The following is a 23,091-nucleotide window of genomic DNA, read 5'->3' as shown; positions in this document are numbered from 1 at the left end:
AGAAGTTTTATGTACTTAAAAAAATGAAAATTAAATTATCCTGTATAAAATTAAAGAAATACCATACAGATTTATTGTTTCATCAACTAATAAATAAAGTTCAAGAATTGCAAGAAAAATATGTTATAGTTCCCACTGATTAGGCTAACTGTAATATTGGTATCATTTGTAAAACGTTTTATGCAGTAATTATGATAAAAGAAATCAATAGCACACAAACATTTAAACTTATTAACCATTCTAAACATACAGTAATTAATAATTTCACTAAAGCTTATAATAAATTTTATTCTGAACACAATCCTGATGTAGATTTACCTTTTCTTTATGGTATTCCCAAACTACATGAAACGCCAATTAAATTAATATTTATTTCTAATTTTATAAGAACAATTATTAAACAATCGACCATTTTATTAAATAAATTACTTAATATTTTGTCTGATAAAATTAATCAGTGTTAATAATAAAAAAATTCTTTTTAGATAGTAAAAATAATATACCTATTTTGAAATATCTAAAAAATTGTGAACAAATAAATGATACTCATACATTTGATTTCACCACATTATACACAACAATTCCATTAAAAGACTTAATTTTTGTTTTAAATTCGTTAATAGAAAGTTCTGTTATCCTTTCATAGAACTGGAAGAAAGAAAATTTTGCTCCAAAAACATGAAAGATATATTAAGTTTCTGTATTTACAATAATTATATATTTTCCAATAACAAGGTTTTTAAACAAGTAATAGAAGTTCCAATTGGAGCTAACTATTCTAGTTCTATATCAAATTTGTATCTTTAACATTATAAGAATAGATTTATTGAAAATTACACAAATCCACATACTTTCACCTTAACATGCAGGTATATAGATGATTTAATAAGTATAAATAATCCTGAAATTAATAATGTTATTAACACCATCTATCCAGCAGATTAGAAATTCAAAATGCTTCAATATCTAATACCGTAATGCATTATTTAGATTTATAAATTAAAATAATAAGAATATCAATATAAATGTTTTTAATTGTTTGTTTTGAATTTTGCGCAAAGCTACTCGAGGACTATCTGCGCTAGCCGTCCATAATTTAACAATGTAAGACTAGAGGGAAGGCAGCTAGTCATCACCACCCATCGCCAACTTTTGGGCTACTCTTTTACCAACGAATAGTGGGATTGACTGTCACATTATAACGTTCCCACGGCTGAAAGGGCAAGCATGTTCGGTGTGACGGGGATTCAAACCCGCTGCCCTCGGATGACGAGTCGAACTCTTTAACCACCTGGCCATGCCGAGCCCTGGGATAAGGAAAGCTCACAGGACACAACGCTATGCATTTCAATCTTTCTTCGTTATCAGATAGACATTAGATAGCATTTCTTAAAATATTATATTCAAACAAGCCGTTTTTTATTGTAAGTTTCATGGTCAACTTTTTTTTTAATGAATAGTTTTAAACGTTATTTAAGACTATCTACTTTACGAGTATATCCTAAATTATAGGATTTTCCTGGTCAATTTTATGTATATCCATGTAGTGTTTCCATGTTTACGATATACAGAATTATTTATTCGCGTGATTTTTGTTAAAGCAACCAGCCCTCTGGTGGAAAAACAAAAAACGTACGCATGGCCAAGTCTGCAGTATCTAGATGACGTAGATCCAGGAGGTGTCGCCGATCAGGCTGGGCTGAAGAAAGGGGACTTTGTACTGGAGGTTCGTAGCGAATGTTTCTGACAATATAATTTTCTTTTTCTTCGGTATTACTAAGAGGTCTGAAAGATTACATAATACCTTTGATTTAGAAAATGTAGTTACCTTTTCTATATTGAAATTAAAGACACTTCTGTGTATTGAAAGATTATTAAACGTTCTCTGTCGATGAAATCTAATTTCTTCCAGCGGATCCTTGACAAATTAAAATTATTAGAGGACGTTAAAGAAGGATAAAAATCAACATATGTTTGTCTGCTTTTGTATGTTTGCTTTATCAGTTATGTCTTTCATTTCTGAGTTGATCATTAAAGGTTTTGTTTTGAACTGCTAGAAAATTTTCCTGGTTTAAAACCAGTGTAAAGTTTAGTTAAGTTCTGATTAACTCTTTTAACTGTAAAATGTCTTCAGATAATATCCCTGTTCTAAAATATAATGAAGTCTGTTTGTGGGCTAAGTATTAATTTAACATGGTATTAGGATGACCAGTCTTGTATCTTGTATCAGAAAAGCAACAAACTCGTACTACGTCTGAATAAATATATACATATATATATATATGTGTGTGTGCCTGTGCGTGTGTTTCTGAAATGTCAGCCAAGGTTGAAGACTTCTGCACATAATTGTAATTTTAAACTTTTGTACATAATGTGTTCAAAGAATTAGTGTAAAAAATTATCGAATGATTGACACAGTTTTCTGCGAAAATAAAAATAAGTTTTTGTGCAAGTTTAGTAACTTACAACTGAGATTTAGTCATCATGTTTAACTGGATTGGTTTATGTGCTGCTCTGTCTTACCTAAAATAAGACACATTTTTAATGTACTTTCTCTTGTAACTAAATGCAACCGTTAATTTAAAACACATTAAAACTGATGATATGGAAAATGATTAACATGCAGATCTGATATTCATAACCTAGTAATATTTAAATTTTAACGTTAAAGGAAATACTGAATCGGCAGTACGTGTTATATCAAACAGTTTAAGATGCGAAATTTAAACATATATAAAGGTTATATAAATAATTAATCATTATTATTTTTGCGTTACAAATACTGCAACAAGTATTTCAAAAATATGGTTAATTTTCAAGCGTTTCCGTAGGATGCTTCATGTTTGCCATAAGTGCAGATGAAAAGTTAATATTTTTTCCGTAGGATAGTTCATTCTTACCATAAATGCAGATGAAAAGATAATATCTAAAACTGTCCGAATACTGTTTCGCCTGCTATTTGTAAATAAGACTAGTATATTTCTGAAGAGATTCCAAAACAAAAAGTAGGGATAACACCAAATACCTATTTAAAAAAGAAATAATAACTATAAAGATACCGTGTGATTTTTTTTTTTTGTTGCAATTCTAATTGCTTTACCCTACAGAGATTAACTAAACTTAGTGAGAAAGATTCGATCCTTTAGGTTTCGTTGAAGATTGATTCTACAGAGTTAGTTGCTAAGATGTGTTGGTGCTGGTGAATATTTTTTTATGTCTTTCCTTTCGTACGCTGTTTTCCTTGATTGTTTGAATATACTGTTTAGTAGGCTTACAGATTTAAAAATGGCGTCTGACTCGTGAGTATTGTAACACCCTCCACTTTGCAATCCTTTTCTGTTCAGATGTTACGAAGAATACGAATTAAGTTAATAAATGATTGTGGCGGCTGCAAACAAACCTTTTAGAGTTTATAAACAGCACAAAAATGTCAGAACAAAGTAAATATTTTGTCATTCTTTTTATAGTAGGGATAATTCTTCCATGTCATTAGTTAGTTAGTTAGTTATCACGATTAGATTCCATCAAGGAACATAGGGCCGCAATCGCTTGCGGATTCTTCAACAGGTATTTAAGTGAGTAGGTTATTAGCCCGCTGCACCGAGCCGTCCCTAATTTAGTAGTGTAAGACTAGAGAGAAGGCAGCTAGTCATCACCACCCACCGCCAACTCTTGGGCTACTCTTTTACCAACGAATAGTGGGATTGACCGTAACATTATAACGCCCCCACGGCTGGGAGGGCGAGCATGTTTAGCGCGACGCGGGCGCGAACCCGCGACCCTCGGATTACGAGTCACACGCCTTACGCGCTTGGCCATGCCAGGCCTCCCATGTCATTACAGAATGTACATTTTAACATTGTGGTACTACTTCACTGATCTCTGTTGACAACTGAATGAACCATGGTGAGAATACTTATCATTCTTTACAATTCCCATATACTTGTACCAAGGACATGTCATAAGGATTATGTTTGAATGAACATAGTGATCAAACTTAGTCTGAAATAACTGTTATGGAACTGCATGCTGTGTCTTAACTATATAGAATATGGCACCAGTATATGCCAGAAGAAATTGCGTTAATAGCACTCAACAAATAAATCTTGATAAAAACAGTGTTTATCACTATATATCAGGTTTTGTTGTCCTTCCACGACCCAAAAAGTGTAGAAAATTGTCAGGAAAGCAGAGAGTTCGCATAAAAGCTTTACGTGATGCTGGTTGAACTCTCCGACAAATTGATGTAGTTTCGAAATGCTCCCTAAATATTATCAAGTACACTCCAGATTGTGATGCCGAGACGGATAAATTTTAAAATAGGAAAGAAATAAGCAGAACACCGAAACTCAATGATACTGATGTTAAGTATCTTTGTTTATGTAGTCTTGGGGACAGAAGGAAGACTACCACTGACCTCAGGCATGAAATAAACGACCATATACTAAATGACAGAAAAGTGTCCAGATCTACAGTATCAAGAAGACTCAACAAGAATGGAACGTTTGGTTGTGTAGCAGTTAAAAACCTTTACTTCGATTTCTAGGTATTTCAAAGAGACTGGAATTTACTAAAAAGTATAAAAGCTGGACTTTTGATGATTGGAAAAGAGTGTTATGGACGGACGAGTCCAAGTTTGAAATATTTGTTTCAGAGCGTAGTTTGTACACCCGGCAGAAAAAAAAGGTTAAAGACATTTACCTCAATTCATAGCACTTACCATGAAGCATGGAGGAGGCAATGTGATGGTTTGGGGGTGTTTTACTGCTGAGACAACAAAAGATATTTATATCAGGTTGTCCAGAAATAAATATCGGAATTCTTACGATGACATTTAGAAGCTGAATATTGAGTAACTTATCGTTGGTTGGTTGTTTTAATATAATGTTGCTTACAAGGTGTTTTAATTGTCTACTGTTTCAACTCTACTCAGAGTAAGTTTCGCAATCCCCAAAGCAGCATGAACAAGTAGGACTTTCATATGATTTTTCTGTATAACTTCAAACTTGGACGAAAAACTACCGAAGCTACACGGAACATCAACCAGGCATTCGACCACGGATCTGTAACTGAACGTACAGTTTAGCGTTGGTTCCAAATGTTTAGATGTATAGATGAAAGTCTTAAAGACCACGAAGCTCGTGGAAGGAAGCCATCCTTAGATGAGAATACATTAAGGGAAACAATTGAGACAGACCCTCGCACAACAGTACGTGAGCTTGCAGAAAAGCTAGACACAAGCAAATCAAGCATTGTCAACCACCTGAGTGCGATTGGAAACAGAAAAAAGTTGGATAAGTGGGTTTCGCACGAGCTGGCTGAAGATCAACAAAATAGGCGTTATGAGACCTGTCAAGGATGACGCTTCAAATATTGAACGAATTGGAAATCGAAGTTTTGCCTCATTCACCTTTCTTGGAATACCTCAGACCTTTCCCATACAGATTTTCATTTTTTCAAGCACTTTGGCAACTTTCCGAACAATAAACGCTTTCAAAACCAGGCAACTTTCAGGGAGTTTATTGACCATAGAAATTCTGACTTCTACAGCAGGGGCATAAACAGCATCGTTACACGTTGGTAAAAGTATGTTGAAGCAAATGGTGCTTACTTTAATTAAAGCAATTTCACAACACTGGTTTTCCAAACTTCGAAGTTCAAAAACGACATTTACTTCTGGACAACCTAATAAAATAGATGGAATAGCGGACCAGATCAAGTACCATCAGATACTAATTAATCCGTCATGGTATACCCAGTGGTTTGTGTATTATTAGTGAAAGATTCTACTACCAAGCAGATAATGACCACAAACACTCGTTTATTCAATGAAGAACTTACTTAGCCAAGAAAGAAGTTACTGAAGTCATTCAAATAATACAATGTTCCCCAGAGAGCCCCGATCTCAACACGTTTGAAAAGATTTGGGAATTGATAGATCAAAAACTTGACGAATCAAAAGTTTATTCTAAAGAAACTTTATGAGAGTGTATTAGACATTTGAAGTAGAAACCCAAAGAACACTTTGATTAAATATGTTGTAACAGTGCCTAAAAGACTGTCTACAGTTAATAAAGCAAAAGGGAAACGCAAACTATCAACTGTTTGCTGAACTCAAGCACTTCTACTGGGTTTCTGTTGTACTAAATATAGATTAATAAAAGTTTAATGTTTTACCTTAGATTTAGTTTCTATTGTTCTTTGAAAGTAGTCTGAAATATGATTTTTGACTTTTTCCTAACACTTTTGTTATAACGTTAGTTGTTTTTGTTTTTTTAGCTGCTGCTCGGTTTAAGTAATAGCATATAGACTTAGGTCGTTGTTACAGAATGTTATCTAAACCTGGTTTGACAGTACATAATCTTACCTAAACGTAAGTTGACGGTAGGTAATGTTATAAGAACACAGACGGACAGTACATAAGTTTATATAAACGTAGGTTGTCGGTAGAAATGCTGTCTGAAAAGGTGTGGGAGTTTGAAGTAAATTTTGCGTAGTCGTACACGTTTCTTATTTTGACTAAAATGTTTTAAAACTAGCTAACTTTTCACGTATATATATATATATTTAACACTAGAAATTTCATTATAATGTAACACCTTCTCACATTGAATAACAAGTTCAATATTCATCTAAAAACTTCGAGATGAGCTGCTCATTTGTCTTGGAAAATGTGTTTTTCTTCTCCTGTTTTAAATATTCTTTACTGTGTGGTTGAACCCCACTCTGAGCGATATTGTACCCATCATAGAAAACTCTTTATGTGGATATATATTCTAGAGGTAATATCAGTGTTAATATACTGTAGGAGCTAATATTTTACTTAGGGTTGATCATTTTAAAATCTTCATTTATAGTTTTGTAATTTGTGAATAAGAGTATGTAAAAAAAAAAAATCCAGCGGAGTAGTTGAGTTTGTGCTCCTGCTGTGTGTGTTTTCTTATAGCAAAGCCACATTGAGCTATTTGCGGTGTTTACCAAAGGGTTTGGTTTGTTTGTTTGAATTTCGCGCAAAGCTACACAAGGGCTATCTGCGCTAGGCGTCCCTAATTTAACAGTATAAGACTAGAGTGAAGACAGCTAGTCATCACCACCCACTTCCAACTCTTGAGCTACTCTTTTACCAACGAATAGTAGGATTGATCGTCACATTATAACAACGCCCCCACAATTGAAAGAGCGAGCATGTTTAGTGTGACTTGAGATTCGAACTCGCGACTCTCGGATTACAAGTCGAGTACCTTAACCACCTGGCCATGCGAGGCTTAAGCGAAGGGAATCGATCCTTTGATTTTAGTGTTGTAAATCCGTAGATTTACCGCTGTGGGTGTTGATTACTAGCTGCCTTCCCTCTAGTCTTATACTGTTAAATTAGGGACAGCTAGCGCAGATAGCCTTCGAGTAGTTTTGCGCGAAATTCAAAAACAAACAAATTACCGTGTTCATTATTTTTATCTCATAGAAAGCGTTGATTTCCAAACTAGATCTACTATATAGTTTTGTATTCTAAAATGTTAAAAATTGTAAAATAAATTTAAATGTTCCATTAGATAATACAGTAAATCACATTTCTTTGTTTAAATAATATGATTGTTTTAAATTATTCTTTGTGATCCCTTTTTGATCTTTATCTGCGTTTTCCCTAGAGTTGTCCCATTCATATATAGAAAACGTTGATGTTATAACTGTTTTTGTCTTTTTCTTTTTCGATTAGATTAACGGACATAATATCACTCAAGCGACCCATGATCAGGTTGTATCCATCATCCGACAGTCAGGAGATCTGGTTACCATGACAGTGGTAACTGACAACAATCCTCCTGAAACAAGACGGTCCTTCAACCAACGGGAGAGCGCTACAGTCCCACGTAGAATGTCAGTTAAAAAAGGTTAAATGATTTACGCCGCTCTCTCTATATATATTGTAACTCGAGATTAATCTAACTATTGCCGTAGGAAACGATCTTTATTGGTCAGACCATTACCACAGCTATGTATGCAAAGTACGCCATTTTAAGGGGGAACTAAGTGCATGTCCCCAAGAAAATGTTTGTTACGAGACTGAAACTTGAACCATTTTACCTACAAGTACTGCGCACATACAACGCAATGCAATTAATTAAAACAAGCAAGTTTTAATACGTAAGATGGAACTACACGAGCTAAGAAAAAAAATGTTCAGACCATACCGCTTCCTGCGACCTTTCTAAAAGATGCTGTGGCTTAACATTACAGTTTTGTATTAGATTTTTAGATATTTACATTGTGTTATTTCTTTAATATTTTTCTCATTAACAGTATTAGTTGGGATGTTTAATATAACTAATTTTATTTTTTTATGATATGCATTTATTATTGAGATAATTTTTCGTTTTTAGTTTAATATATGTTTTTAGGATAAACAACATTTCCTAAGATGTCCCTTCTTCGTGATTTATTATTGGGATTACGACCGAAAACGTTAACAGCGAAGGAATCCAGTTGATACAATAAAATTGTAATACTTAAGTAAGAGCGTGAAAAAAGTATATTTGGTTAGCTACACTAATTACCAGGTTGATTTCTTAGTATCACTCTAAACCGGCAGATTGTGCTGATCTAACATTAATTGTACTGTTTCTGAGTGATTTTATTTTTATTCATGTTCATTTAAGACAATAACGATGCAAAATGTATTAGTCGAATTATTTGTCTTTGTTGTTGTCTAAAATGTCACTTTTAACCCGAGATCAAAAATTGATTCACCAATGGTTAAAGATAGGTTACCTGATCGAAACGGTGATGATACGTTTATAAAAATTAACACTGAAAACGAAACGAATTGTATATTGCATGGTATTAAGAACGTAATACGCATGCTTAAAAACACAAGTTTATTTGCTTGCTCTCACGTCAGTTTTTGTTTACATTTTCAAGTTTTTCCACTCCTTCATTTTTCAATTTCTTAGTTCATTGTTTTTCAGTGAAAGTTTTTATTTTATTCGTCTTCACTCAACAGTGTTTCAAAATGTTTCTAGTTTTATAAATCTTAAGAAATCAAAATGGAAAGTCAACTTCTGTTTTGTTACCTTCGACATTTAATGCTAGCACCAACGCCACCTAAACGAGACCCAGGGACCACCTTATCATTTGGCAGGGCACTAGCAAGATCCATGGTAACAGGACTGGCAGATATTGGTAAGACATTGCTTGTTTTTAGTTTTCTTTTCGTGCCTCAATACTTCTGGTGTATTCATAGATGAAAATGTCTTTAAAAGCATCGAGAGTAACAGTTTACGCCTTGAGATGGGGTTTAAGATAATTTTTATTAATTTCAATTAATTGAATAGTTCAGAACTACTGCTACCGCCCCTTGGGCTTTGATTATATAAATTCTTACATCACTTGTACATGTTTAACTTCCTACCTGTTAAGTACCAACCAACCATTTCGATAAAAACAAAATATGTTAATCACAAGGTAAGAATGCGTATAAGATTACAAATAATCATTTAACTTTTGCGCAACGTGTTTTTATTCCACGAGGTAATATGTAGTTATTATATGGTTGTTTTTCTTTATTGTTTTTTTTTATTTCGCGCAAAGCTACACGAGGGCTATCTGCGCTAGCCTTCCCTAATTTAGCAGTGTATGACAAGAGAAAAGGCAGCTAGTTATCACCACCCACCGTCAACTCTTGGGCTACTCTTTTACCAATGAATAGTGGGATTGACTGCCCCATTATAATGTCCCCACGGCTGAAAGAGCGAGCATGTTTGGTGCGACGGGGATTCAAACTCGCCACCCTCGGATTACGAGTCGAGTGCCTTAACCACCTGGCTATGCCGGGACTTTTCTTTATTAATCCACTTTCATAGATGAGGATATATATAAAAATACATCAAACTTTCAAGACCTTTCATGATAATGGCTGTACTTATTTGGATAACAAAGAAATATTAATTAAATGTAATTACTTGAGATACATACACAGAAAATTGGTAGTAAGAAAACAATATAAATTATTACCAAACGTATCTGTAATAGAATGAAGTACAATAATCATTAAAATACAAACAAATTATCATTACGAATCACTGATTTATTAGAAACCTGTTTTATTTATGTCACGAGAGAGCTTTTCTTTTTCTTTTTCGACATGTGAAATATGTTGGGCATAGCGTTTGGTCAGGAAGGTACGAGCTTCATGAAAACATTTTATTTGTTTTGGAGGCAAAGGTCATAAGAACGCTATGATAAAATAACTTGTAGTTTGTGAATTGGAGAGCACGGTTGGAAAACAGGAGTTTTTAATAGGATGAATAAGTTACAAAAAGTTGCAAAAAGAAGATTACTCTGCGTAGGATAGTGTATTACAGACTAATGACGGCATAGCATATTTGCACACTGCTGCTATCTAGTGGTGTAGATCAGCAATAGTTGGTCGAAGAGGGAAGTCTGAGGATATTATAGTTATTCAGGTAGAGAAAGCTTTGGATCCGAATGAACTCTGTCAATGTAGTATGGTTTATATTGAAATCTAGTAGACTGTATTTTGTTTTTCTTTTTATGCTATTTAACTAAGATGGCTGCATTTTTATTTGTATTCACATTATTTCTCCAATATTATTAAAATATCTAAATCATTTTGTTTTGTTTTTCCTTTTAGATTCTCTTGAGGATCCTCTTCAAAATTTGTATTTTGAAGCAAAGTCAGCGAAAAATAATTTAGTTGTGTCAGGGAAGGATGGTGAAAGTCAGCCATCAACTGAGCAAGAAATTCTTGGACTCAAACAAGAATCAAATTCCAGTATCAGAACTTCCACTGAAGAAACTGTAAATTCTGAAATAACTAACGAATTAGAAACAATGCTTCATCCAAATCGCCTTCTGCTGCTTGGCAAGAAGTCTCGTAGTTGGCCAGAACTGACAAAGACATTCAAGTGCCAAGTTCGGGATAAAATGTTTTTTTTATGTAAACGAAGTCAAAGTTATGAGAATCTTTACTCGTTAAGTACCAAAGGTCAAGTTAATTCTTGGACTTGTCCTCCATATAGCTATAAAAATGTCGATTTACTTAACAACGACAGTGACGGGTGTCCGCCACAACCTTCGAGCCAAAACAGTGATGAAGATAATCCTATTAGTCCAAGGACACTGCGGCCACATTCGATTTTGATAAACGCGAAGGATGATAATCTTGACAAACAGGCTACTCGTGTAGACTCTATCGAACAAAAATCTGGGGAAATATGTTTTAATAAAAAGAAATACTTGCCACAATCGATAGACGCAACTAATGGACAGGGCTATTTACACGAACAAAAAGACTGGCCACAATCAATTGACGCAACTAACAAACAGGGTTATTTCCACGAACAAAAAGTCTGGCCACAATCGATGGACGCAACTAATGAACAGGGCTATTTCCACGAACAAAAAGTCTGGCCACAATCGATGGACGCAACTAATAGACAGGGCTATTTCCACGAGCAAAAAGTCTGGCCACAATCGATGGACGCAACTAATGGACAGGGCTATTTCCACGAACAAAAAGACTGGCCACAATCGATTGACGCAACTAACAGACAGGGTTATTTCCACGAGGAAAAACTCTGGCCACAATCGATGGACGCAACTAATGGACAGGGCTATTTCTACGAACAAAAAGACTGGCCACAATCAATTGACGCAACTAACGGACAGGGCTATTTCCACGAAGAAAAAGTCTGGCCACAATCGATTGACGCAATTAACGGACAGGGCTATTTCCACGAAGAAAATGTCTGGCCACAATCGATAATCACCAGAAACGAAGCAACACCCCTATTACATAAACCCAGACAACCCCCCAATCAACCTCCCCCAGCTCCTCCTAAAGGAAAGGTGGTCCGGGTTGACATTTCCAACTCCCAGGGCGAATATGCTAATATAGAAGTATTCAGGAACCGCGAGACTTCGGTGATGTCAAGTTTCAGACCAGGAGACAATGCCAAACTTTATGTCTCGCCCGAGTCACTGCAAAGAGACAATGCCAAATTTTTTGCCTCGCTCGAACCACTGCAAAGAGACAGTGTCAACCTGTACGCGTCTCCCGTGTCACTGCCAGGAGACAGTGCTAAACTTTATGTGGCGCCCGAGTCACTGATGAATGTTGGTTACAAACCATTCAATCAAAACAAAATACTGCAGCATCCTTTCCCCAGGATAGTCACTCGGCCTCAGTCAGTGCCACCTAGAGGTATGAGACACCAGACATCTTCAGAATCTGAAAGCAGTGGCGATACGAGTGGTTTTTATGGTAGTTTAATTTGCTCTCAAAAAAGGACACCAGTGGGCGGAGGATCTAGACATCTCAGAGTAAAAAACGTTTTAAGCAACCAGAGTAGTTTTGGTAGTCCTGCTCACTACCCAGTGTTACATCAGAAATCCAAAAGTCACTTTTCTAAAGGACTGGAGTGTGACAGCAGTGAGGACGAAGAGCTCTCTTCGTCCTTAAATATAACTGGAAGACTTTCTACTTTCGGGAAGACTGAAGAAAATTCATTGAACTGTAGACCCTGGCAACTTCATTCGGAAGTGGAAAAACTTAAACAAATCATGGTGTCCCAGGCTGGTCCAAACCGATCTAAATATCCATTCGAAAGTTATTCATTTGACCTTCAAAGATATTCTCAGAGTTCGAACCAAGCAAAGATATTGCGTAATTACAGGAGCTTACAGTCTTCTTCTGAAAATTATTATACCCTTCAAAAATCCAAGTCAAGTCATCCCTCGAATGGAGGTCAGTCGAATTATGAGCCAATCTCATGTCCTTACACAAGACTCCATCAGCATGACACGAAGGAAGGTATTAGCGGGATAAGTGTTAACTCGATTTTCGAATCTAAACCCAGCAAAGCTAAAACTTTGCTTCATGAACCCATCAATCGATCATCAACTCTTCCAAACCCCAAGAGTTCTCATTTTGAGAGTGATGAACAAGACAGTGTCTATACAAACAGGGTGATTCAACCTTCCCGTTCTTACCCAAGTAATCTGACACAAGAAGATTGGGACGAAAATGAAATCTCTCCAAAAGATGTGGTAAACAAGTCAGAGCTTATTGACACGAATTCAATGGAATATCATATCGTCAACACGAATGGGTATATTAGTTGTGGAACTGAAACTGAAGGATCATATATTGAAGGACGGTATCGGCAACTTCCATTCGAAAAGTCTGTTGGAAGTACTGGACTGAAGAAACAAAAGACGAACGTACTGATAAACAGTTGCTCACCCACGTCACAAAGTAAAAGCGTGAACGCTGGCTCGAGTACTGTGGGTCTTTTGCAGTCTCTGCCCCCACCACCAGAGTGCGGTGTCGTAACACCAACAGATGATCACCTAGCGACAATGATTTTCCCACCCCCAGAATTTAGTGACGGGATCTTTAGATTAGGGATCGAAACGAGTAAGAAAGGTACATCGCAACGATCTACTAGTTCGTCTAGTCATCCAAATTCAAACAGCAACGTTTTGGTACAGTTTGCTACCGACAGAGTGCGTGATCATTCTGTAGTCGATGGGGCAAAATTAAAAAAGTTTATTCCTGCGCGTGCACAGCAATTCCTCGGACAAGACCACCCCCGATTTACTTCTAACTTGAGTGCGGACACAACTCGTTCCGCTGCAGTATCCGGCGGACGTCCTCTCCAGAAATCGGAAGAAAGAGAATTCCGCCGGAAACCACTGCAGAACTGGTCAACCACAGACGTTTCACACTGGCTGGACAGTCTTTTTCTATCCCAGTACAAGTCAGTTTTCTTGAAAGCAGGAATAAACGGCGCAAAACTAGCTAACATGGATAATAACGATCTAGTCGGGCTAGGTGTGAAATTGATTGGTCATCGCTTGAATATTGAGCGGTCAATGAAGTGTTATATCAATAAATATTGACCCATTCATAAACCCATGACTTAGTGAAAAGATTACAAAACGTTGTACGTTACGAGATGATATCCACAGCAAAAAGTGCGGTGTGAAGATAGGCTATAATAATAAAGTAATGTAACTTCCAAATAAGTCATAAAGAAGTTGGTGGAAAAACACACACCGTATTAACAGCTCCAATTATCTATGTTATAAAAAACAAATCAGAAACGTCTTCTCTTCAGTATATTGGTTTGTTTGTTTTATAATGTAAATAATTTAGAGACAAATTACACACTGTATTAACGCCACAATTAACTAAGTTTAGAAAGAGAAAACGTCTTCTCTCCAGAATATCTGTCTTTGTTCTTTCTATAATAATATATATTAACAATATAGTTGACAACGGATTATCTACCTATATTACTTTTTGTTATGTGTGTGTGTATACTAACTGTAATATGTGTTAACAGAAATACGTGAAATCTGAATCAAAACAAAAGACGCCAAATGAGGTGAAAATTATTTCATAACGTTTTGTGCGTTAAGGCTTTGGCACGTTTTATTAAAACAGATATAATTCGAGTAGGGAAATTCACAGTAAATATAACTCAAAAGAAAGCTAAGCCTTATAAATCAAAAGGTCTTAAACTTGACACGTGTATTTAAGCAGCCTAAGATTTGAACGTATGGTAACTGAAATGTTCTCTTTTCAATATGAAATAAAAACTGTTCTTTACAAGAACAGGGAAGTCATCATTTCAATCTCGAACTATAGTGACACTTGTCCTTTGGCGATAATAATATTATATTTGACTCCGCTTTTATTATAAACTTTTTTCATTAAGAGTTTGTTTGTTTGTTTTGAATTTCGCGCAAAGCTGAACGAGAGCTATCTGCGCTAGCCGTCCCTAATTCAGTAATGTAAGGCTAGAGGGAAGGCAGCTATCATCATCACCTACTGCAAACTCTTGGGCTACTCTTTTACCAACGAATAGTGGGACTGACCGCACATATAACGCCACCACGGCTGAGAGGATGTTCATGTTTGGTGTGACTGGGATTCGAACTCGCGACCGTCAGATTACGAGTCGAGCGCCTTAACCACCTGGCCATGCCGGGGCCCATTAAGAGTGCCGCTTTAAACTTTTCTTTCCCTAATAATTTAATAAGTGTTTCCTTAATCTTTTTAAACGACGGGGAAATGTCCCCCTCGTATTACGGCAGTAGTAAAAATTTATATTTCTCAATAATTTAATAATGTACTCCATCTAAGGTTACTGTTGTTATTTTTACCGCAAAGCTACACTATATGGCGGCATATGCTATTTGTTCTTTATCCCATGCGACAAATCGAGTCCCGGAATTTATCGTGGTGAGTCCGTAAACTTTCCTTTGACCGACAAAAAAGACTCAACTACAGAAATTGTCCGCTCGCTTTTGAAGTCAGTTACCCCATTAGACTAGTCGTAGAAAGAACAAAGAGAGAGCGAGATCGGTTTCTTAAAATATCTCGTGGTTTACAACAATACAAATAATTTATATTACAGATAAATTTTAATTTTTCGTCTTTTCTGAAATAAGACACGTTTTTAATCGACTATTCTCTAAACTACGTTGTCGCGGGCAAAATAATAATATTCGATTTTAAAACGCACATCTGAAGGGGAACCGTATTTAAATTAGTTTTTCTGTATATTATTGTATTGTAACCAGTGGTGTAGTCCTGTGAGGTCGCGAGGGAGCGCTTCTCTCCATAATTCATACGTAGATTGTTTCTATAATATTGGTTTCTGTGGATCGATGAGATCGCCCCTTATAGAGAGCGTTTTATTTAAAATGAAGTTTTATTAGTAGCTAAAAGCTCTCTGACATTACACATATTGCTGCTTCAGTCAATGGTTCTCTGAAGTCCTAATTAACTACAGTAAACACGGTAGCCATATTAAATAACCAGTTTGATAATTAGATGTTATGTTGGATGGTGACGAATAAGGATATGGCGACCCTTCATTTCATACCTGATTTGAACTGAACACTTTGATTGTCTAATCGTACATAATAACGTTTTAGTTTAGGTAACGCATACATATATTATCGAACTGTAAACAAGAAATATTTTGGATAACACGAAGACATTTTTAGCTTTGAGTGCAATTATATCTTTTTTTTTTTTTCAACTCGGATTCTAGAATTTGCCCATCAGTTAGTAAATGATTTATATCATCAGGTATCGTCTTTGTTACTTTTAACAAGTTATGATCAAAACTTAACCTAACGTTACATTACTACAAGCAATATCATCTTGCAGGAAACTTTTCATATATAAACGTTTTAAGATACTGAGGAATTTCATAATTTTGTATAACAATCGTACGTTATCTACACACAAAGTTTAGTTTTTACCCATGATGCACGAAATTTAACTAACGGGAACTTTAATAAATTGACAGATCGGTTGTTCTGACAAGCTGGAAAACGTTTTTTTTTTTTTTTTATTCAGTCGAATCTTTGATATGGTAATGTTATTTTGAATCTCGGTTACGAATAATACCTGTTACTTTGACCAGAAACTGCCAAGTCACTAAACGATTATTTGTTTGGTTTATTTCTAATTTCGCTCAATGATACACGAGAGATATCTGCACCAGCCGTCTCTAATTAAGAAGTGAAATACTGGAAGAAAGGCAGCTAGTGATCACCGCCCCCCTCCAATACTAGGACTACTCTTTTACAAACGAATAGTGGAATCGACCCTCACATTATAATGACCTCACGGCTGAAAGAAGGGGATTCGAACGCGCGACCCAAAGACTGTGAGTCGAGCGTCGTAACCACTTGACCATGGCAGCCATTAAACAAGAACGTCACTAACATCACGATTGTGGTTTGTTTTAAATTTCGTGAAAAGCTACGTGTGGGATATCGGCGCCGGCTGTCCCTAATTTAATAATGAAAGCCTAGAAGGAAGACAGCTAGTCATCACAGCCAACTCTTGAGCTATAAGAGTTTAAAATCGAATAAAGGAACTAACCCTCACATTATAACGACCTCACAGCTACAAGGACGAGCATGTGTGCTGGGATTCAAACCCGCTTTTCGCAGATTAGGAGTAGAATGCTCTAACCACCAGAACATGATGGGTCACTACCAGGCCAACAAGTTGAGACTGATCTTTGGGTATGTCATTTTTGTTTCTTTTGATTTTGTTCTACGGACATTTTAGTTTTAAACTTTCCAATTCATACTAATCCCGATTCTTTTTTTCTTTTTCAAGTTTTCTTTCCTATGGATTCATATAATTACTAGACAATTCGTGTAATACACGATTCCTCGTAATATTCACTAAAAATGTATTCATTTTGATAATTTAAAAACTCCCAACACAACTTTCTACCAACGTAGGCGTCGAAAGCGAAATTGCAGAGGATGTTGGCAAAGATGTAAATTTGTTCATTTTCTCATAATCGCGCAAAGCTACAGAAGAGTTATCTGCACTATATGGTCCTAGAAGTGACAGAGACAAGGCAGCTAGTCAACCACAGCACTCAGTCCAAATCTAGGACTATTAGAGGGCTATTTGCGTTAGTCGTCCCTAATTTAGCAGTGTAAGACTAGAGGGAAGGCAGCTAGTCATCACCACCCACCGCCAACTCTTGGGCTACTCTTTTACCAATGCGTAATAGAATTGACCCTCACGTTATAAAGCCCAACAGCTGAAAGGGCGAGGATGTTTGGTGTGACTGGGATTCGAATCCATGATCCTCAGATTGTGAGTCGAGGGTCCTAATTACCTAGCCATGTCAGACCTACTTTATATATTTATTAGGCCTCGTTATATTATATAAACACCTAAAACCAAAGTTTGGGAAATTTTGAACATAGCGATACGTGCAATTTGAGTTTCGATTCACAGAGGTTTACTGTGGCACAGGTAGAATCAGTTTTTTTACCTGTGGGAGGGCTATCCGCACTAGCCGTCCATAATTTAGCAGTGAAAGGCCAAAAAGATGGTAGCTAGTCATCACCGCTCATCGCCAACCCTTGGGCTATTCTTTTACCAACGAATAGTGGGATTGACCGTCACGGCCCCCACGGCTGAAAAGGAAAGCATGTTTGGTGTGAAAGGGATCCGAACCCACGATCACTTGCGAGTCAAGTGCCCTAATCACCTTGCCGTGTCGGGCCAGACTCCGGTACGAGAGCCGAAAGTTTGCAACTAAAAATATTTTAATGTAGTGAAAACTCCGTGTATAATTCTACATGTCTATAAGATTACAACAAAAAGTATTTTTAAAGTATATACTATTTAAGAGTAATAGTCTGTATTATTTTCAATGTGACAAGTTTGCTACGCAAGTTCGTGCGATAAATGCCTAAAATATTTTGTATTAAAATTAAATTGTAATCGAATATTTAAGAAAAGATAAATTATTTTTCTGATAACAGCCTAAAAGGCGGTGGATGTAGAAAGTGCTGTAAATGTATTTGTAAACTATTTTGTAGAGTTCATCTAATGACGGTCGACCTGAAAAGGACATTTTTATGTAGCTTTCTACAAAGTCCTTTTTTTTAAATAGTGGTAAGTTTAAAATGTTGTAGTTATAACAGTTTTGTGGAACGATATTAAGCAAAAATTTATATCCGTATATTTTATCTAAAACCTTTCTCTCAAACACATAATTTTAAATTAATTATTGCAGCTCCGACAGACATTAGTCAATATAGCTTGGGAACAGAACGAATACTGTACAAAATAACATTAATCCTGCTGAGTAGATACCGTATTTTATCGAGTAACATTACCTATTGCTTCCCATAGATGGCACTCTGTGTTAATCTTCAGACATACGAGATTTTAACCCGCATCATGTGCTCTTACTCGTATCATTGAGCCGTCGAAGGTTAATACCAGAGAAACTCTTTAAAATTCCAATGAATTACTGCACACGTATTGTAGTAATTTGTTTAGTTTTTAGCGCAAAGTTTTAAGATGAGCTAATTGTGATCTGCCCACGGCGGATATCGAAACCTGAGTTTTAGAGTGATTAATCCTCAGATTTTCAACTTATCGAGGCCTCTTCGAGACAGAACATCTACGTGCAATACATTTAGAGTCATAGATTGAGGCCCCCTAATTAGTGTTAAGCCCTGGGCTTCAGCTCGGTAAGCCCATGCCTTAATCTGGGATTATATATACATTCTGTACAAACAGAAGTATGTTTGGGTAAAGATCTTAAACACATTCTAAATAGCTATACTGAGTAAAAATATTATAATCAGCAAAGGCACATGTGGATTGGAAAACGTACCTATAAACTATTTTTCTTGAACAAGAAGATATATATATATATATATATATATACGATATGGTGATTCAGGCGTTCATCTCGCAATCTGAGTGTTCCGACTTCGAACCCCGCAACGGAATATGTTCGCCTTTTCAGCTCTAAAAGGCGCTAAAATGTCGCGGTCAGTCCTGCTTTCTTTCGTAAAAGCGTATTTCAACTGATGACGGCCTGGCATGGCTAAGTGGTTAAGGCACTCGACTCCGAGGGTCGCGGGTTTGAATCCCATAACTCCAAACATGCTCGCCCTTTCAGCCGTGGGGGCGTTATAATGTGACGGTCAGTCCCACTATTCGTTGGTAAAAGAGTAGCCCAAGGTTTGGCGGTGGGTGGAGATGACTAGCTGTCTTCCCTCTAGTCTTACACTGCAAAATAAGCTAGCGCAGATAGCTTTCGTGTAGCTTTGCGCGAAATTCAAAACAAACCAAACCAAATTCAACTGATGACTAGCTGCCTTCCTTCGAGTCACTCATTTCTGAATTAGAAACGTGTAGTATATACAGTCCTCTTGCAGCTTTGTGCAGAATTCCACAAACTACCTGAAAGATATAGCTTTTACGTACCATTTAGTTCGCAGTGGATCAACGGTAATTTAACTGACCTACTACGCTAAAATCCGGGGTAAGATTCCCCGTGGTGGATGGAGCACAAATAGTTTATTACGTGTCTTTGTGTGTAAAATAATAATAAAAAAACGTACCATTTGATTTCACGCATTAATTTCAGTTACTTTATTATATTAATTTAAAATTGTCTTCAGTAATCAGTGCTGCCCTCGTGTGGGAGTTTATTTTTATCTTCATATACTAAACTACTAAAGAAATTATTACCCAAAGACACGATGAGGAAATAAACTGAAAAATAAATCCACGAATCTGGATGAGGGCATATTTCACTTGTACAAAAAATATCTTTAATTACAAAAAATCGAAAGAAATCACTTGATGCTTGTTTTTTTCTTATAGCAAAGCGACATTCGGCTACTTTCTGTGTCCAGCGATGGGAATCGAACCCCTGATTTTCGCGTTGTTCCAGGGGATCACTCAGTAAAATATATACGTATTACATTTTAAAAACACACAAAAAACGTTAGGGTTAAACAAAGGCTTTTGGTGCCAAAACACGCGTTAATGGTTAATAGAAGAAGTAACATGGTAGAATATATCTAATATTAGTTGTTACCATTGTCCATTAGTGACCGGGTTGGCTGTACAAACACAGTTGAACAAATAAGTAACTATATATATAAGTTTTGTTTGCATGTAGTTAAGCACAAAGCTACACAATGGGCTATCTGCATTGTGATCAACACGGATATTGAAGTCCGGTTTTCACTCTTATAAACCTTCAGACTGGCTACTAAGCCATTGTGTGTGTGTGTGTGGGGGGTCTCTTGGTTGTTTATAAACATAATTTAATCACAATTACAAAGTGGATATTAACTAGCTGTTTCCCTTCTAATCTAACTTTTCAAAATTAGCGATTGCTAGTGTACAATTATGCGAAACTTGATATACAAACAATAAACCTTTACCTTCCGAAATATTTTTAACATTTAATGAAAAACAAAATTCAATTTATTACACGTTGTGAGTTGTTGCTCGACTCAGTAAATACCCTTCACTTATAACAGTTGAGTTAAACTCGAGGTTAACAACTTATACAATCATATACATAACTATATATTATAACCTTTATCACCAAGAAATAGAAGACAAATATTTTTTTCTGGCCAAATGTCAAAATAACATCCTTATAAAAATGCCTTCTGGTAGCATAATGGTAGATCTGAGGGCTTATGACATCACAAAGCGGGTTTAAATACCTGCAATGGGCAGAGCACAGAAAGGTCATTGAGTAGCTTCGTGCTTAAGACAATTCGAAGAAATACAGGTATAATGGCCTATGTGTCAAAAATGTATGTACATTTTATAATTTTTAGTAATAAGAATTATAATAAATGTACCTGTTTATTCGCAGACCTGTCGTCAACATATTATCAGGAAATATTTGCTTACGTATAAAAGATCAAACACTTAGAGGGTGTGCATATAAGAAATATTTATTTTATTGCAAAGGAATACAACATGGATGTTTTGGTCAATCGCCAAAATATTCTGCAAAAAATTTTCCATACATATACTTTGGACAATGTAATATCCTTTTGAACCGATAACTATCTGTCCACCTCTTATCATTTTCAGTTGTTTTTTTAGCTTTTTTTATTGCTGTTTTTTAATTCATTAACAGAGAGAAGTCATTTTAAAATTTGAAAGTAACGTTTGGTTTCATTATCATCTGATGTATGTTTACTTTCGTGCAAAGCTACACGAGGTATATTTGTGTCAATCATCCCTAACTTAGAAGTGACAAACTAGAGGGAAAGAAGCTGGTCAACAACACCCCCCCCCCGACTCTTGGGCTACTCTTTACCAACAAATAATGGGATTGACCGCACTGATAGCACCCTTACACAATCTACGCATCACACAGAACAAAAGTGGACATCTCTGTTAATTAATTAAAGAGTTGGCTACTTGTTGGACACTCTTTGTTGGTCGCGATGTTAGAAAAACACGTGGATTCAAGAAGTCTTGGTAGAAATGAATAAAACCTCTATAAAACGAGCGCTTTCGAAAGGTGGGTTTTTCTTCTTCAGAGACAATCTAGGAACGGTGGTGTAATCGAATAAATGAAATATATATATATATATAAAGGGACATCATAAAGGTCATCTGGTTTTCAAGGAAATATATATTTATCTACTGCTCTAAGCGTCTAATTTCCCGTAAAATGTAGAGATGGCGCAAGTGTATTTAAAAAGGTGTTAGGGATATTTTACTAGAAATATCTAAATATATGTACATTTAAACCCAAACTTAAGTGTTTAAGTCAAATAAAGGTAACTCCTGGCGACTGATTGAAAAAGATATATTATACAAATCAGTTTATAAAAACAGGTGTAAAAATTATCTTAAACAAATAGTATGTTTAGTAAATTCAGCTTTCACATTACATGAAGAAATAAGCAAAGAATGAAAATTATTTTTTTGACAAATATGAAATTACTGAACGAAGATCACTGATTCCAGGTTCTATATTAATTCTAAAAGGTTGAACAGTATGTAGATTAGAAATCCAATAAGCTTCTTTTTATTTCTCTGTTAGGTTTTATTTTGTTTGAATCTTGTTTCAGTACCAATGAGAGTAAAACATCGTTAATGGAATGATCGGGTTGGTTGAAGTGTTCGGTGTTGTTGAAACGTTCTCTAAGAGTTCTTTGTGTATTATGACCTATGTATCGGTGACTGCATTTTTTACACTGGTGTTTTTTTGTTTCACAAGTGATTTCTTTGAATATTTTATAGTCTCTTTGATTGTACTTGTCAGAAAATTAGTCGATGGTTTTTATGAACTTGCAGGTTCGACAACAGGTTTTTATATCATGGAAAACAACCATTTTGGGGTGGGATGTAATTCACTTCTGTTTTTTCGGAAGGAGACAACGAGAACTTCAAGAAATAGCTGTTTAAGATGATAGTTAAGCTACAGGAGATGAAATATTTCTCAGTTTAAACTGATAAGTAATAATAAGAGGAATTCTGTTTAAAAGTTTAGTATAACTCTGATTTAAGATGTTTTTTGCTGAGTGTTATTAGCTTTTTCAGTTTGTCTGTCGATTTCGGTAGCTTTATATTCTCTTTGTAACATGGTTTGTTTCAGATCCTTGGTCTGTTTCCTGTATTCTGTTTCATCTGAGCGTGTTGACTTTATTACAAGAGCTTGACTGCAGGTAATATTTCGTTTAATACGAAAGGGGTGACAGTTTTATAGGGAAGGTATTGTGATG

The 23,091-nt window shown here is 35.8% G+C and overlaps 1 protein-coding gene across 3 annotated transcripts in view; it reads left to right on the top strand.

Moving 5' to 3' along the window:
* LOC143244091 (uncharacterized) overlaps positions 1-13,932 on the top strand; it is a 59,721-nt gene extending 45,789 nt beyond the window's left edge. For all 3 annotated transcript variants that reach the window (XM_076488150.1, XM_076488149.1, XM_076488148.1), the window contains 4 exons: positions 1,602-1,726; positions 7,715-7,889; positions 9,088-9,177; positions 10,649-13,932. In XM_076488150.1, the coding sequence (XP_076344265.1) occupies positions 1,602-1,726; positions 7,715-7,889; positions 9,088-9,177; positions 10,649-13,920 (3,662 nt within the window). In that variant the 3' untranslated portion in view covers positions 13,921-13,932. The remainder of the gene's footprint in view (positions 1-1,601; positions 1,727-7,714; positions 7,890-9,087; positions 9,178-10,648) is intronic.
* Positions 13,933-23,091: the final 9,159 nt, after the last annotated feature.

This window comes from Tachypleus tridentatus, chromosome 2, assembly GCF_004210375.1.
Source record: "Tachypleus tridentatus isolate NWPU-2018 chromosome 2, ASM421037v1, whole genome shotgun sequence".
Lineage (NCBI taxonomy): Eukaryota > Metazoa > Arthropoda > Merostomata > Xiphosura > Limulidae > Tachypleus > Tachypleus tridentatus.
Note: the sequence above shows the minus strand (reverse complement) of the source record. Positions and strands in the feature narration are given on the sequence as shown.